The following is a 17,128-nucleotide window of genomic DNA, read 5'->3' as shown; positions in this document are numbered from 1 at the left end:
TTACTTCTTATTCAAATCTAAGTAACCTGAATATTTTCAAACTTTAAAAGAACCGTTAAAAATGTTTTATATTTATATTTTATTATTTTTAAACAGTGGTGTTTGTAACTTTATTATTTTCATTACCTGATAACAAATCTATGTAATTGATTTTTTTAGGTTTTAAATCGAAAAATCATTTTTGTTACAACATAAATGTTTTAATCAAAAAGTGAAGCTAATTCCTTTTTTTAAAAGACCTTTTAATTTTCGTTTACTCATTCCCTACAATTAAGTTTGAAATTTATTTTAAATTTTAACATTTATTTTTTTAGCATTTCATAATTCAACTTTAATTTCAATTTACTTTATTACAGTTTTGTTTTATGACTACATAACTGAGAATCATTTTGTTTTTTAAGGTAATGTTAGATAAACTTTGCGTTATCTTTATAGAATTTCACTTTTTGAGGTATTTTACCGTTTCCAAATCTAAATCAATAAATATTTTATCTTCTTATTCGTTTATTTCATTCTTACTTAATGATTTTTTAAAATGCTACTTATTGACCTTTTTTAAAATAAAAAAATTATTGAAAAAATGTATTGAATAAGGATCGTATATATTTTTGTACTGAAACATTTTTTAAGGGATAAAAAGTAAAATGAATTAACATTTTGTCAATTTATTCATTTGTAGCGTAATATCTGTCTCTAATATCTTATAATTGACATTGAACTACTGACTATCTTTAGCTTGATAAAAATTTAATTGAGATATGCAGGACAAGGTCAGTTGTTTTCGAAACTGTATTATTTTCAGAGCATGTGTATAATAAGTATAACCAACTATAATAAAAACTATAGGCCTCAATGTTTTTTTTTTATGGGTATCTATTTTTCTTCTTATTCAAAGAGTTTATTGATCTTTTGGGATCATTTACAGAATCCGTTGACCTCTCATTTATATTTCCAAGAGAAAGGGGTCCTTGAAGAGGAAATACTTACTCCGTATCATAACACACATATAAATACGTACAATGATCACTTTTCAACTTTTATTGCGTTGATGTTACTTTTCAAAAGTCACTTTTTCTCGTCAAAACTTGTTGCTTTGTCGTAAAATTTACATTAATTATCGTAATCCATAAATACATTTTATTGTATGTATAAATAGTTACAAAATAAAATTCATATGTAGTCTATCAAGATCTTATGTCCTATGATTTATTAGAGTTTATTGATTTATTAATTTTGTCAACAAAATATAAAATATATTAATGATTTAGTTAGTGCGGCATTATATTTAAATCAAATCAACTAATAAAACTGACTATCATATCATATTATACGATAAATTATCAACACTAATTTTTTTTTCAATAGTACTGTGTAGTATTTAAAGAAGACCAGTCTTTTTTAAATCCCCGAAAATAACACTACTTTATCAACTTATGGATGATGATATTTTAAGGAAGCTAGGAAAAGTATAATTATACATTTAAGGTTATTAATTTGTATTGTTCCAATTATTTATAAAATATAAATAATTAAAAAAATATGCGTAAAAGGTTACAAATTCATAATTTGATCATTCTCTAATTAATTTTGTAGTACTTTATATAGAAGAATATAAATAAAAAATAAGACAACAATATTGACGTCGTAACAGACTTTCACAACAATGTTATAACGCCTAAAGTTAAAGTACCTTTAACGATTATTTAGAAAAGTATATTTGAAAATTTTAGATTTATTTATATTTTTGATCTGATCTTATTTTAATAGTTAAACTTATCATTTAAAAATTAAATTGATCACTTTCGAATTTATAAACGCAGTAATCATTATAGCAATACTTAGACTTTTCAGGTTTTCAAGTGTACTCTAGCTTTTTAATTATCTTTTTATTTGGCTATTTTGCATAACTCTTGTGGAACCAGTTTACCTGTATTCTTGCTGTTGAGTAAGGTATTTTGAAATTCATTATTGTAAGGTAATATACTATGAGTATACATAAGTAATATACTAAAAGTGTAATATACTTATTTATATGAAATATTGACTTTACGTTGAAATCAGAATTAAACTATTAATTATAATATTGATGTTAGCAACAATACATATATAATACAAATTTATAACTATTACGAATAATGTATTTTTTTAATGTCTCACGTTAGAATTATTTGAATTTTAATGTAAAAAAAAAATAGCGTCGTCATAACTTGACCGCTTGTTCTTCAGGTTTCCACTAATCGATTCTCATTAGGGTTGTAGCTGCTAACTACTTTTGATAAATTAATTAAATCCAGACAATCTTTTAAAATTGCATTATTGTAATAATAATAATGTTTGGATAAAACGCATAATTTCACTATAATGTTCAAATTTATATTCAATCAAAAAAATTAATTAAATATAAATAACAATGGTTGGATTTATTTACATATTTATAAATTCCACGGTTTGATTTAGATTTCGATATTTAAGATTTGGAAGTATTGAATATAAAACATTATTATAATAGTTTTTATTTAGCATGAAAAAAGGTTTAAAAATTGGCATATTTAGGAGAGGGAGACAAAGGAGGCGAAAAGCTCGAGCAGAACATTTTAATGGAGTAACTGACATTTTAATGATTTTTTGGCTAATAAAAATCCTTTAATCAACTAAAATTTGGTAAATTACAATTTTTTGGATCTCAAAAAAATGTTTAAAATATATTATCCCCTGGAAATAAGAGTGGAACGAAAGATACCTATGATCCAGGAGAATTTATACTGAATATGCAAAATGTATAAATGTAGACCACCCGTTTAAAAAAAACGTATTGGAAAAGTTGAAAAATAATCAATTGGTCTGCTATCTTAATCGCAGTGGGCGAGCAACGAACTTTCTGATAACTGCGGCTCTAGGTGCTGTCTTGGCCGTAAACAGGATAGCGTAATATCAGCAGACATTGCTTTAGACCTAATGTAGAGCACAGGTACAATGAAGCGGTGTCAGTTATCTATTTTGTCGGGTAGGAGAAGAAAGGGAGGGGATCCGATTGATTAGTTACTGTGTGCACGGGTCGTGTCCTAGTGCACTAAAATACGTGTGCCACCCATATGCCCATGGCAAGTGATGGCGGTTCAACGACCCCCGGAACACCTAGTGGCGTGGTCAAACTGGACCACTTTCACTGTTTCCGGACGTTGAACTGGCCAGACACGCACCACAAATCACCGTCGACGCGGAGCGTCTCCTAACGACCGACCGGGCTACCGCCGCTGGGTCAAGGAACCCAACGAACACACGACCGACCGGTCGGTGGATATCAATGTCCACTCTTATTGTATACCCGTGTACGTGATACAAACAGATACTTAAATGTACCTGGCGTTATTGTATGTCTTATTACATTACACGGTTGTAACTAACGACGACGGTGGTAAGTACTTGTGTATTAAAATTATAAATTAACAGGTATTTTAGATATGCCGTCGCGTTCAGAGTACCGATACTGTATGCATTACACACTCACAGATCCTTTTTTATAAATCACATTAACCTTCACTTAAGTACCCACACGTACATGCACAACAAGAGGGGAATGCATTACGTTTAGGGTGATTGAACACTCGGCATCGAGATCACTTCAAACGAGACATAATGCACATACAGTTTGAGAATTTCCTTCGTTTTTTTCGATGCAATTTTTATTGAAATACATTTATATTCTCAACTATAAATTTAGCGTGCCAAGAATTGGCTGCACTCTATTCTATTTGACTAACAGTTTAAGATTTAAGAACTGTTGCTCTTAATCATATTCTAATAAAATTGATTGAACAACTCTTGAATCAATATGTGTCTTTAGAAAATCAACAGAACTAAATTAAGTAATTGAAAATAATGTTTGGTTGGTGATTTAGTTCAAATTCTATCGGGATACTTTTATCGGATATTATAAAGTGATATGTATGTGATCAAAAGCAGGGACGCACTCAGGGTGCGCGGGCAACGGAGGCAAGTGTCCTAAGGCGCCCCAAAAACAATATTTTATAATTCTCCTACAAAAAATAAAGGTACTGCATGTTTTTCGCATCTAGTCCAAAAATGTCTAACAACTTCATTAACATTACGAAGGGAATATTATTTCTCTCGTAATGTTATTGATGTTCCTATATTATATTTTAATATAATGGCTTTGTTTTCATCCTGTAATAGTAATATTTTAAGTATTTAAGTTAACGACTAGAGTCTACCTTGCTAGTACCCTCTTAGATTTGTACCTGTCTGACCGCACAAAAATAATTACTTGTAAGTTACACCTATTTATAATTTTAGGATTTAATAAAGAGAAAAAAGAATAACATTATAACGCAGGAATTGAAAGGCAACAAAAGCAATAGTGTATTTAAAATTATTACAAAATTTAGTTAATTTGAATTTTTTTTATCGTTCATGTTCATAAGCCCAATTATTTTTTTTTTCAAACTCACTTTTAAAAACGATGGCACATTTAACACCATTATAAATACTTTATTTTTAAATATATTTAATTAATGACTGAGCTAAAAAACTGTTATTAAGGTTTTGAAATTTATGCTAATATAAGTAATTCATCAATCCAATAAACACATACTAAATATTCATCATATAAAATATAGTTATCTGATATTCTTTGGAATTCCACTTTAAAATTCATAAAAGTTAAATATATGTAGAGATGGAGATGAGAAAATATAAAATCATATTTTTGCCAAACACACAGTCCGATAAAGGTTGGGTTGGGTTTGATAATTTAACAATAAATGCACATATACCATTCCTACAATGTTATTGAAAGCACCTGATATTTTGAATAATAATGAACAAAATCAATATAAATCATTCAAACTTAAGGTCCTTACATAAATAAAATCTAATGATGGATAATAATGGTAAAAATATAAATAAAATATATATTTTATAATTTACGATTCTAGAAATTTAGCAAGACTAAATATTATTTTTATTCAATTATTCAACGAGTATTTAGCCCGTTCATATTTCTTTTCATAATCACACCTGAATGGTTAGCTGTATTATCTTATATTATTTTACAGTGTATTCTTTGGAGATGTTTTAACTGTTCACTTATTTTAACTATCATTTCGCTTAAAATATTTGTGTTCGTATGGCTTAAAATATTTTACTTTATTTTAATTATCCTTTATTAATCACATTCATTGAAGGGCTGACTTACATTTCTTTTAATCGTTGTAGCTCATTGTCTTCCCTTAAAGGATATTAGATAAGAGTAATTTTAACACATTAACTAAGAAATACCCTAGAAAATGTATTAATGTAGAAAATATTTTTTTTTTATCTCTCTTTTCTCTTTCTTAATCTCTATTTACTTATTCTCTTTGTTTTGATTATTAGACTAGATAAAAAATCTTAAGAAATTAAGAAGATAAAAAAACAAAAAAAATTAACTCAATTTTTAAAAATAGAGGTTCAATTCTCAACAATTTTTTGAAGAGTTCAACAGTTGAGGATAGAAATATTATTAAAATTATTATAGGTATTAATTATTTTAAAGACACTTTTTGATGAAATCATAATAATTTATCAGTTATAATTTGTTATTGATTTAGTTGAAAATATGATTTATGTCTAGGTTATAGTTGAACATAAATTTAAAAGAAAAACAGTATTTACTGATTATTTATTTGAAAATCTTTGTAAAGTAAAATTTATATATATAAATGTTGATATTTGATCAACAAAACATTTTAGTTTCATGAAGGTAATAGCATAATATTGGGCAATACAAATTGATGCACAAAAATTATTATCGAATATTTTTTTTAAATTTAGGTAAATGAAAATGATTTGACTAGAAAATATGTAGTTTTAGTTTGTAAGAAGTTTTTCTGATCTTATATATACATCGTATATATATATGATATAACTGTAGAAATAATAGCATATTCAAACTTTAATATCATTGAAAAATAAATTTCTAAATTTACTAGCAACTTATTAAAAGTATTGTTCTAGTTTAGTCATAGAAGTAAAATTATGTTTAGAGAGACTGTTAGTTAAAATGTTTAATCTATTCCAGAAGTAAATGAACAATTCTTGCTACTTATTTTCATCCCCTGTTTAAGATGAGATGAATTCTAGAATCATTATTTACAAAGAAGAGGAAACAAATCCAGCAATTATGTACAAAAGTTATGCAAATGTATAATGTAACTGTAGGTACAACTAAAAACAGCTATTCATTACAGGTTAAGAAGATTTTATGTTTTCTAACTATGTCATCAACTACTTTTCTACTGTCAATAGTAAATCAATCTTGTGAGTTGGAGTATAAACAAAGTTTTTATAATAAAAATAAATATTTATTATGGCTTAATAGTTATCTCCCAGTAAATATTAAAGTTATTGCACAATTTTTTTGTTCCTTTTCAATGGCTTTTTTACTTTTGTAGTGATGATTCACTGCTTAAAGAGAGATAAGCTCTTTGGTCACTTACTTATTTGAAGAACCAATTTTCTTCAAAGGAAATTTATAACCATTATTTTGTCGTATTGATTATACTATAGTTCATTATAATTTTATTGTTTGACTTGTTATATCTCAAAGAAATATTAAATGTGTGATGAAAGTATTTATTAACTTTTAATTTTGTAACTTAATTTTTAGATTTTTTAGAAGTTAAATAGTTGAGCACAATTATTTTTTAAATTTTATAAAATAAAAAAAAATTATGAGTATTTTAACTTTTGTATTTCAAATACAAAACTTAATAATTGTATGTATTTAGTATCTCAAATACTTTTTCTTGTAGTTAGCGTGATATAATCCTATCAAAACAAATGCGATGTTTGAATTTATAACCATGACGACTTTTGTTTCTCTTGGAGTTTTATTATATAGAGTAAAAAATGGTAATGACCACCCAAAATTATTTTCAGTTGCACTAATATTTAGCATTTCATATTTCAAATACATAATTTTGAGTATTTAACTTATCCCTGAATATAACAATAATTAATTTTCTAAATTAATCTTTTTTTTTATTTATATAATTGCAATTTTACTCTGTACATATTATTTTCCATGACTTCGTAGAATATTGAAAATTTGCTATCCCTGCAGAACAATTATATAACGAGTATTTTTTTCTACTTGAAAGTAATGTATTGAAACGACTCCTAGCGGTAAAATGATGTGTTAAAAAATATTGTGATAATACACCAAAATAAGTTTGTTAACAAAATTACAAAGAAATTTAAATGTTGTGAATCATTATTAATATTATGTGTTACTCGTTTAATCAAGATGATAATTTTAAATTTAAAATAACAGTAAAATTTTTTTTAATGTCATAAATTAGCGATAATATTACTCTAAATAGTCCTTGGTTCCACTAAATATAAATTTAGAGTAAATATTACTTTAATATGATTTGTAATTTGACTTAAAATTGGTATTAGTCCTGTGTGTGTAGTGTTTCTGTTATACTAACTATATATTAGTATAAGATTTAATGAGTATATATCATTTCATCCTTCAAGGTTATAATTTAGCTAAATAAATAAATAATTTTGTTGCAAATATTTATTAACTTGTTGACAGATATAAAATAACAAAATGGAATTAGGCTTTTCCAGTAATAGTTTAGAAAACATAAAGTTATCAATCATAAATGAATCATCTATATTTAGTACTGAATCTACACTCAAAAAATATGCTGAAACAAGTTAAAAAATAAATATTTTATGTTGTTATTAATTATTATCTAAATAGAATTGTATTATTTTTTTGTAGCTTTGATCTCAAATAATAATAAAATGTTTAGTAATGTAATTTCATTAGATGACTTGCCTCCCATGCAGGATGTTATGACCAAAAATGATTGTGAATCTTTTGTAAGTAGTTTTAAAAATTATTATCTATTTTCTATAATAGAGATTTGATATTTATGTTTTTAAAATTGTAGCCAATCATATCACAACAATTGGATACAACATTAATTGCAGATATTCAACAAACTTTATTTATTCCATTAACACATGAGAACCAAAACTTTCTTACTGAGAAAAGTAGCAATTATTTATTTATCTCTTATATTTTTTAATTATTTATATTGAATAATTTTTTTATTTCAGTATTAGGGGAAAATTCTGTATTAAACAATAAAATTTCATCTGATAACAAACTATTTAAAGGTAATTATGAAAAAAACATTAATATTGAATATGAAAAAGAAGAATGTAATTTAAACTATTCATATATATGTGATGATAAGAAAATTGATAACTTCATCTCTTGTGTAAGTTTTACAAATTGGTTAATATTTATTTAATTATTATCCTAAAGTTAAAAATTAACAAAGAATTAAAAATTTTTTTTTAATAATACTTGTTATGCAATTTATTCCTTTCTATCAAGTAAATAGGTATAAATAATCAAAAACTTATTGATGTTTTTTTTTATCTTAATGCTGTATTGTAATTTGAAATACTATAAAGTGTATACTTTTCATTTCAAATTTTGATGTTAAATGGATGGAAATAATATATTAATAATTTAAAAAGCTATTGCTCATATTCATTACATTACGAGTAATTTTTATTTTATCCTCAAAATCAATGAAACATATTAAAAGTCATACTAATGCTATTAAGTATTTGGAGGTAGAATTTTGGTAAAAAAATTTTTTTGGTACAAGGTTTTTAAAATAAATATAATAGTATGAAATAACTTTTATTGTATTCATAAAAATGCTGTATGTAAAATTTAAAAATAAATAAAAATTGTCTTAAAAAAATTATTCATATCTAAGAATAAAATATTGGAGACTAATCAATGGAAGGAGAAGAATAATTTACCTTAGGGGTTCCAATGAACTAAATATGACACGGATGTAATTGTATTATTAATTATAAATAACATGTGCTATAACTTTCTAGTAAATAAAGTCATTGAATGTTAATTTTTTTAGCCTCTTGCTGCTAAAAAAAAATCAAATAGATTAATTAAGAAAAAAACCAATAAACTTACCAATTCACCACATATATCTAAAAAGTTTCGATGCACCTCTTGTGAATGGACATTTCATAAAATGAGCTTGTTAGAACGACATATGCGAACACACACAGGAGAAAAACCATTCATGGTAAATATTTATTGTTCTTTATTTTAAAATGTCAATAAAAAATAAACTATTTATTCTTATTAACATTAATGATTCAGTGTTTCAATTTTCATTAAATAATTGTATTCATTCATGTTTACGTTCATAGAAAAAAATAAATATGCCCAAATGTAACTGAATGTATGTTTTCATACATTTTCTTCTCATTGGATCTGTATTCATTTTTTTTCGAATTTGGAAAGATAGTTTATCCCCAACTCGCTTGTCTCGAATATAGTAATAAAAAAGGCATGACAAAAATTAACATACATGTTTTTATTGATACTTTTTTTCTTTGTTTTTATAGTGTTCTATTTGTTCAAAATATTTTACTCAAAAAAACTCTCTGAGTAGGCATTTATTGAAACATACTGGACATTTGCCATTTGTATGTGAACATTGTAGCATGAATTTTTCTCAAAAAGGTAAATAATATTTATAGAATGTATGAAAATTAATATATTAAAGAATTTAATGTAAACTATTACAATGGCACACAGTAGGGGACATTACATATTTAACACTCCCATATTATTTTTTAAACATTTTTTTTCTACAACTATAATTTTATCAAAAATTAATTAAGTAATATATTTAATTAAATATTTATAAAGGTATTATAAATATACTCTATAATAAATATCATATGTATTTTTAGACGAGTACTGAAAAATTAGAATTTTTTTTTAATTTGTGAAGGCTATTAAAAATAGATAAACTTTTTAAAATCTGAATGCTGTATTTAATGATTTATTTTATTTGTAGGACATTTACTTAATCATATAAATAGATGTCACTCTAAATTAAAAGAACCTACTAGAATACATAAGTGTAATCTATGTGCATGCATTTACAATAGTCCTAATGCCTTAAGTAAACACTTAAATATATATCATGGCTTGAAAAATAAAAAATCAAGTAATACCAATAATTTAGTGTTACTAAAAAATGGGTTGAGTACAGATTTCACACCAAAACAAGGTAACGAGTTAATTTTAATTAAAGATTTAGAAATCTGATATAATGTCAATGTAAAAAATTATATTGAACACATAAATTTTTAATCCTAGTTAGCTCAATAAAAATGTATTCTATAAATTCTGATGAAAAAGATCTAAAAGAATTCAAAGAACTTAATTTTGTGAGTATTTTTTTTTATTTTAAAAAGTATAAATTTAAATTCTTTATTTTAATTATATTTTGTTATTTTTTATATGTAATGAAGAAAAAAGAATTAAGTGTGAATTCAAAGTTGGATCTAATCAATAAGTAAGCTATAATAATACTTAACTATGAAATAATTTGTATACATTTTATTTATATTTATCAAAAAAACTCTATTTAATATTTATTTTAAATAAAAAATTTTAAATCAATGATTATCTATCAATAAATAATTATTGTAGTTTTGATGAAAAACTTTCTATCATTTATCTTAATTTCTTTTGATATTTGATGGTATTATTTTTGTTTTTAAAGGAAGAATTTACCTTCATTAAAAAATGCAATAAATGAAGTTCCTAAATTAAATAATAGGTCAGCTAAGTTTGATGATAATAGTGAACCAAAAGTATTGTATGTGCCAAATATATCTGCTGATTTTAATAAAAAGAATATTACTACAGTTAGTATTAATAATGAATTTAATAAATTTTTAAGTAAAAAGAATAATTATTATACTTATTAATGGAATTATTAGGCTTTAAATAATAAGTATCTATTAAATAAATAAATAATAATTAAATTTTTGTCTTCAGATAGAAAGGATAAAGCTAAAAGTGTGTGAATTTTGTGGCAAACTTTTTAAAAAGAATGCTGATTTAGAAAGACATAAAAGAATACATACAGGTAGCAAACCTTTCAAATGTAATGAACAAGGTTGTGTTAAAGCCTTTGCTACAAAATGTTCCTTAGAGTATCACACTATAACTCATTTGGGTAAAATGAAACGTGCTGTTTGTCCATTGTGTAATGGTCTATTTGCTACAACATCATCAATGAGAATTCATTTGAGGCAACACACAGGTTAGTTCAGCCGTGCCATAAGGGGGTGGTAGGGGTAGCTAATGACTGGTACCATTACCCTATATAAATTTTTTTTTTTGTATTAGCTTTCATTAAATCCTAAAAACATTGAAATGTATTAGGTGTAAGTAAATAAAGTAAATTATACAACTTATGTTTTAAAATATATTTCTATTCATTATAAAATATTAGTAAGAAAATTTTGCAAACAACAGAGCATAAATTGACTTTTACAGTTGTAAAATATAAAAATGAAATGTATTTAAATGCAAAAATAAATAATGATCTTAGCTATATATTTTACATTTCAGTTCTAAATCTAAGAGAATTTTCTTTTATATTGACTGTTTGCAAACCAATTGGTTAAAAATTCCTCCAGAGATAGACTGGTCACAGGAGCTTTTTTCTTTAAATATTGTATATCCTCTGGGTTGTTTTTTCTCAGTCCACATTTCAATCCCTTTATTAATTTAGTACTTCGCTCAAATCTAAAATTTTTTTTCTTTATTATGTAATTTTAAAGCGTTTCTATTTATATGTATATTATATATTGTTATTTTAGGTGAAAAACCTTTCAAGTGTCCTGTTTGTGGTGATGCATTTCGTACTTCTGGACATTTAAATACACATTCAATGATTCATGAGCGTAAAAAAAGTTTGCTTAAATAAATTAAGCTAACAACATTGGCACATTTTTTTCTTACTCTTAAACATAAAATATTCTTAACACTTATAAATATGAGTATCATATTTAATAATTAATTATTAATAAATTTCTCTGAATGATCTGAAATTTAATTATTAAAATTTTATAGAATTACTCATGTCTTGAATAAATGTTGATAGTGTCCAAATTTATTGATGAACTAATTGATTGTACAATTTATAATTTTGTGATATGAAATTGAAATTATTTTTTTAATTTTTACTTCTATATAGTTAATTGTAGACATTTTCTTATGTTAAGAATAATTTATTATTAAAATAAACATATTTTAGGTTTTATAATGTCACCTCATATTAATATGAGTTTTGTTTTTATCCAACCACGAATAAGATGTGATCTTACCTATGAATATAAATGGCCCTATGAGGGCCATTTATATTACTATTCTTTAGCTGAAAAAATAACTTTCAGAAATATTTATTTTGTATAAAAAAATCTATTGACAGAAGCTCTAAAAAATTTTGAAGAATTAATTTTGATAGTAAAAAACCCAACCCAGCACAGTGGAGACGTGGCATAGTTGGGTCAAGTATAATGATAACTGACAGTGATTAAAATCACTATAGTAAAAAACAATTCCATGCAAATCTGAAGATAGTGTTTAATTTTAAGCTATATGATCTCCTATTTCCTTATTTATATCCTGATTATAAGTTTTATGATTTATAAGTGTAATATAGGATCCTTCATCCTGGTGTATTTCAACATACAATCGAAGCTAAAACCAGGCGCGGTGTAATAGTGCGCCGGGTCCAAATTGTATGTTGAAATACAGATGTCGCGGAAGTTCTCAAACACATCAGCCAACAACAACACGTCGATCTTAAGATATAGGTCGCTGTACTCACCGAGGGTTGAGCAGTCGAAACGGTTCCACACCTCCGTGGCATGTCTATAGTCGTCGTCATCAATATTAGACTCACTCAACTGACTATAGAAAGCGTCCTGAGGTGGTAGTTCCGTTTCTTCCAATTTAGCCCAACTATCAGTGTACTCGTAGGGGTATACGCCCTTACGCGTCACCAACGGCATGTCTTCCGGGCGGAACACCTTGGCCGTCTCCTGGAATTTAACGAAGTCGGGCGTCATTAGGTTACCGGCCAAGGTGGACAGGGAGGAGGCCATGAATCGGAAGGTGTCGACAAACCGTATGGAAAAGTTATTGGTCACGTGTTTTGTAACCGAAATATACTTCTCCTCGGAATTCGGTATGACCGAAATCCTTTGGTCGTCGTACCCCAATTCAGTGACTATGAAATGCGCGTCGTAACCTGAAAGATTGTGCAAGAAGCACGGCACAAAGTTGACCGTCTTCACTTTCAGGTTACATGCATTGCACAACGTCTGTCTGAATCGGCCCGATAAATGACAGTGGTCTGCGACTTTGGGGTTGGAATCCTTGAATGCCGTGCGGCACAAGTCGCATACCACTTTCTCCCCGTGCCTGCGCACATCTTCGACAGACATTCGGATGGGAACGTTGGTTTTGCGCAACAATTTAGAAATGTTACGCGTCACTTCAGTTACAGCCATCACAAATGCCTTGGCGACCTCTTCGCGATCCTCGGACCCACGGTATATCACCGGTGATTGTGGTATACCATAGCGTTCGAGGAGCTCCGAGGGCACATCGTCCGATGTTTTCACCATGAACCCATAGCTCATGGGATGGTGGNCACCATGAATCCATAGCTCATGGGATGGTGAGAGTGCATAGTCCTGGTGTATGCACCCATACGATCGTTTGTTTTCTCCAGTAAGGCCTCAAAATCGGTGTAGATGACGAACGGTAACCGTTGCGTCTTTACCCACGCGTCAAATTCAACCTTACTGCCCTCTGCCGGCATAACAGGTAAAATAGGCTTGTTCTTGCCGCATATCAACTTGTGTTGCTCCAACGCTTGATGACCCCGAAGAATATGCTTTTTAGGCTGATCATCAAAGCTAGTGAAGCAACGTTTGCAAGTGTATATGCGACCTAGGTGTTTGGTTTTTTGGCTGCTCACGAGCCTCGAAAAATCGGAAATGTACGCGTAATGTGATTTTTCAGAGTCACCGATGTACAACAGGTCAAAATGATTCTGTTGCTCTTGGTCGGCGACTCTTAGAGGATACACCAACCACTTCATCTTATCGTCGTCTCGTTCCAAGCCGTACACGTTGACAGACACGTTAGGGTTTCGTCGCTCAAATATTTTAATTTGGGACACAGGTGTGGGGAACGTCAACCCCGTAAAATCATACCTGTGTTCCTCGTTAAAATATTTTCGATCAACGCGATATTTGTGGTCTCCCTCGACGTGTCTCGCCAAAATGGACCACTTGAAACAAGACTGATCGATATTCTGTGGGTTGATGATTGCTTTTCTTTGGTTAATCTCTGGCGGGACAGGAATATATGATGAGCCGGCGAGGGGCGTATACTTGTATACGCTGAGCATAAGACCGTCGATATGCGTTAGAGTGAATCCGCTACCCCTACCCGAGTACGCGTCTTCCTCGGCAAGCATAACCTCAAAATCTTCATCGACCGCACACCCGATATCTGTATCGGATAGCAATGCCCTAGCCCGTGTCTTGAAGGCACGGTCTTCGGACGGTGCTTCTGATCGAGGTATATGGTATGAGGCCTCCAATTTGAGATTATACTTGATCGGCCGGTTACCTACAATTTCAGCGAGTCTGGCCACCAGCTCAGGTTTAACGACGCGTAGAAAATCTCGATAGCTCGCGAAATTTTCCACGTTCTTCCGGTAAAACCAAACGGCCCCCTGCTCCAAAGCGGAATCGATCTCGCTGAAATCACTGGTATCCGTCAATTGCATACGTAACCTTTTCGACCTAACCACGCTGTTGTTGGCCCTACTACGCTTAGCTGCCTGACGTGATGAAGCAGATGTAAACGAGGTAGCTTTAATCAAAAATAAATAAATAATTTATTTATTATAAAAAAAAAAAATAAATAAATAAAAATAGTAGGGATGATAAAATGAAAGAGATATTAAAATGTTAATAATTGTACATACCTGTTACAGAAGACATTTGCTGGTTCATGATTTCTTATTTGCGCGTGAAAATATTAAAATAATAAATTTATAGTTTTCAAATAATCAACTATGCGTTAACGTTAATTGAACACGAATGTGACAGGATACAGAGCGTTTAACCGGTTATATAGTAAAATAACAAAATGCGTAGGCGTGAAAAAAGACAACGTTGCCATTTTTCTCATAAAATGCATACGGCAGTGAACATTAATATATTGTAACATCTTTGGAAATATGCTGACCTAAGCGTCTGGCATCCGATGATAAGATTCATACGACATTTTTGTGCGGCGACCTCTTTGATGTTTGAAATATGCTGACCTAAGCGTCTGGTAGACGATGATAACATTCTTAGAAATTATAATGTCATAACGACAGATGTTGTCTTTGTTCTCATAAAATGTGTAGGCGTGAAAAAAGACAACGTTGCCATTTTTCTCATAAAATGCATACGACAGTGACCATTAATATATTGTAACATCTTTGGAAATATGATTACCTAAGCGTCTGGTAGACGATGATAAGATTCATACGACAATTACGATCTCTTTGGTGTTTGAAATATGCTGACCTAAGCGTCTGGTAAACGATGATAGCAATTGTTCTCATAAAATGCTGACGTCTATGAACGTTATAATATAGTAATACATTTGATGTCTGGAATATGCTGACCTAAGGGTCTGGTTACCCATGATAAAATACTATTTAAAAAATGCATGCATACAACAGTGATTATTACTGTACGTAAAATTTTTTAGAAATTATTTATTATATACAATCTATAGACGTGCGGCAAGTTTGTTTACGTCGGGTTTCATACGCACCCCTCCCATTAGATTAGTTTAAGTTATGTTTTATTACCCCTTCGCTCATTACGACATGTTGAGGAAATCCCCCTCCCCGACTTAGGTTAGTTTTCATTGGGTTTCACACATTGTGTGCACCTCACACCCAATTGTCTTAATAGAGTTTGTTACAAATCGTTCAAGGAATAGTCAAGTGTGGTGGCGGCGGTCGCTACTTGACGTACACTATTTCAATGTAATGTATACATTAAATGATAAACGCAGTGAAGACTCGGGGGTGCTNAAGCGCAGTGATGACTCAGGGGTGCTGGTGGTGGGGGAGCGACTTTAAATGTAATACCTCTAGTTATAGGTATAAAAATTGTCAAATTAAATATAATAAAATAAAATGCGATACACATATTATTATTTTAAAGGCGCAGTAGAAAATAATAATAATAGCGATTATACTATTATAGCAACCTAAACATANTAGTAACAGCGATTATACTATTATAGAAAACGATAACGACGAACATAGTAATTCTAAAAACGTATTACCAATTATAGTACTTATATTAATTATATAATTAATAGTAATATACTAATATTAACGAGATGTTTTTCTAAGCATCTGGTGGTAGGCAATGATAAAATACTATGTAAAAAATAAAAATGCAGACGCCTATGAACGTTATAATATGGCGGTACCTTTGATGTTGGAAATATGCTTACCTAAGCGTCTGGTTACTCATGATAAAATTCTTAGAAATTATGCCATAACGACAGACGTTGTCTTTGTTCTTATAAAATGTAGACGGTAATGTGAGTTATAATATAGTGGTACCTTTGATGTTGGAAATATGCTTGGCTATGCGTCTGGTAACTGATGATAAAATTCTTAGAAATTATGCCATAAGGACAGACGTTGTCATTGTTCTCATAAAATGCTGACGCCTAAGGGTGTTATAATACAGTACTGATGTCGGAAATATACTTACCTAAGCGTCTGGTAGGCAATGATAACATTCATAGAAAACATTGTTTAAGTTGGATTCATACCCACCCATTATAGGTTAGTTTATGTTATGTTTCATTACCCCTCCCTCTGTAGGAATTTTGACGGAGACATAGCGTTAANTTCTTATATAGGAATTGTTGACGGAGACATAGCGTTAATATGTTATGTTAGTAAATATGTTAAAGTGGCAACGGCGGCCATTATTTGACGTACTTATTTCAATGTAATGTGTATGTTTATCAGTGAACGTTATCAGTTCACATGAGGTTTACCTTACCCTCCAGTAGATGACATCGTAGGTGGAGACAACCATATAGCTACCTCCCCTACCACTGACATGAAGTTATAGTGCGCATGCT

At 29.0% G+C, this 17,128-nt stretch overlaps 1 protein-coding gene across 4 annotated transcripts; it reads left to right on the top strand.

Annotated features, from left to right (window-relative positions):
• The first annotated feature begins 7,286 nt into the window (after window positions 1-7,286).
• Window positions 7,287-12,150, top strand: LOC126901248 (zinc finger protein 236-like). Of its 4 annotated transcripts, none has more exons than XM_050677607.1 (13): window positions 7,287-7,411; window positions 7,604-7,727; window positions 7,796-7,896; window positions 7,968-8,070; window positions 8,137-8,300; window positions 8,973-9,146; window positions 9,472-9,589; window positions 9,930-10,145; window positions 10,235-10,305; window positions 10,390-10,433; window positions 10,644-10,788; window positions 10,922-11,189; window positions 11,752-12,150. In XM_050677607.1, the coding sequence occupies exons 2-13, from the start codon at window positions 7,619-7,621 to the stop codon at window positions 11,856-11,858; spliced, it is 1,620 nt and encodes a 539-aa protein (XP_050533564.1). In that variant the 5' UTR covers window positions 7,287-7,411; window positions 7,604-7,618; the 3' UTR covers window positions 11,859-12,150. The 4 variants fall into 4 exon arrangements, with proteins under 4 accessions (XP_050533564.1, XP_050533563.1, XP_050533562.1 ...); XM_050677606.1 differs by having other exon boundaries at window positions 7,293-7,518; XM_050677605.1 differs by having other exon boundaries at window positions 7,293-7,542.
• The last annotated feature ends 4,978 nt before the right edge of the window (window positions 12,151-17,128 follow it).

The sequence above is a fragment of the Daktulosphaira vitifoliae genome, unplaced genomic scaffold, assembly GCF_025091365.1.
Source record: "Daktulosphaira vitifoliae isolate Bord-2020 unplaced genomic scaffold, ASM2509136v1 Scaffold_3, whole genome shotgun sequence".
Taxonomy (NCBI): domain Eukaryota; kingdom Metazoa; phylum Arthropoda; class Insecta; order Hemiptera; family Phylloxeridae; genus Daktulosphaira; species Daktulosphaira vitifoliae.
This window is presented reverse-complemented; position numbering and strand designations above follow the sequence as displayed.